This window comes from Triticum aestivum, chromosome 3A, assembly GCF_018294505.1.
Source record: "Triticum aestivum cultivar Chinese Spring chromosome 3A, IWGSC CS RefSeq v2.1, whole genome shotgun sequence".
In the NCBI taxonomy this organism is placed as follows: Eukaryota; Viridiplantae; Streptophyta; class Magnoliopsida; order Poales; family Poaceae; genus Triticum; species Triticum aestivum.
In genome coordinates, this window is record NC_057800.1 from 689,767,051 (window position 1) to 689,768,720 (window position 1,670).

Here is a 1,670-nt window from a genome sequence, read left to right on the forward strand (position 1 = left end):
GAGAGAGAGAGAGAGAGAGAGAGAGAGAGAGAGAGAGAGAGAGCTAGGGTTCGGAGCGAGGCTCCTGGATTGGTTTTTTTGTGGGACATATGTGGGGTCAGTGGTGGGCCGGGCCTGTCAGGCGGACGCGCCCAGGTGTACCTGGGCCGCCCCATATCTGTTCTATATTTGGGTTGTATATGAGGCGTGTCGGTCAGATCGGACATTTATCCACGGTTTAAGAGGTCCGGTTGGGTCTATTTTTTGTGACCGATCAATAACTGGACAGCCTGCCCGAACGATTTGAGACGAATATAAGAGGCCCGGATATAGATACCAAGCCAAATGACCACGTATCGACTCCATGTTAGCTAGACTAGCCGTTGAATGAAGGGAAGATACGAAGGAGAACCTCGGTATCGGCGCATCCTATATGCAACGAAAAATTAGTAATTCAGAAAAGTTCAAAAAATTCCAAATCTTTTTGGTATCAAACTTGATCAAGTATTGTAGTCGTATAAAAAGATTCGTCAGAAAATGACATTCGTTGCATCCTGGGTCGAAGATTAGATAAAAAACGCTATATACAAATATTATACACGCTATATTATGGTCATAGACTTGTCTTTTTTGCCCTGAAGTCAATAGGAATCATTTCTTGTCCAAACTTTTTATACGAGTACAATACCTAATCATGTTTGATTTTAAAAAAGTTTTAGAATTTTTTGAACTTTTTCTGAATTACTAATTTGTTTTGTGCATATAGGATGCGCAGGTACTCGAGAGCAGCAAGTTCTCGTCCCTGAATAAAGATGTTGCATTATTAGGTTGGAACGCCCTTCAGATCTGGGCGTTGAATCACAAAGTGCTCAACGATATTTTTTTGGGGATTCCAGAATCTCACTCGACTGAGGACTTAACGAAGTTTTAGTCGATGCTATATTCGTTAGATCTTACGTGGTGATCCATGTAAAATTTTGTTTTAATTTTTTTCTTTTGCAGTCTCAGTCGACTGAGATCTAACCACATTTTTTTATTTACCGAAACATATGCATATGCGTTTTGCATTAGAGATGGTCTTAACATAATTTGTTTTCCACGACGAGTTCTCTCACATATTTTTTTTTCATGTAAGCAACTATGAGTTGCCAAGTATTATTTGTGTTTTGCTCTTACACTGCCACCAATGTAATTGCACCAAGAGCCAGTAGAAGGTTTCTTTGGCCGGGTAGCACAAGCTTTTATTTAGACACACATGATTAATTACTGGAGATAGATACTATACACAAATGCTTGTATCCAATATTTGGATTTCCATATCCTCTAAGACATTACACAAATGCTTCTATCCAATATTTGGATTTTCATATCCTCTAAAACATTACACAAATGCTTGTATCCAATATTTGAATTTTCGTATCCTCTAAGGCATTACACAAATGCTTGTATCCAATATTTGGATTTTCGTATCCTCTAAGACATTACACAAATGCTTGTTTCCAATATTTGGATTTCCATGTCCTCTAAGGCATTGAATGGATAGCCAAGAGGAATGCAATAAATAGCACTCAAACCCCATTCTTCTCCTCACACATCCTTTCCAACAACTTATTTTGAGCACTTGGCCATGGCGTTCAGCGGCGCCCAGATGCTCGCTGCCTTCACCATGGGCTTTCTACTCATGGCCTTCT

General features: G+C 39.6%; 1 protein-coding gene across 1 annotated transcript in view; it reads left to right on the forward strand.

The window, feature by feature from the left end:
• The first annotated feature begins 1,523 nt into the window (after positions 1 to 1,523).
• LOC123059136 (major pollen allergen Art v 1-like) overlaps positions 1,524 to 1,670 on the forward strand; it is a 774-nt gene continuing 627 nt past the window's right edge. Inside the window, exon 1 of the mRNA XM_044481776.1 lies at positions 1,524 to 1,670. Coding sequence (XP_044337711.1) covers positions 1,607 to 1,670 — 64 coding nt within the window. The 5' untranslated portion in view covers positions 1,524 to 1,606.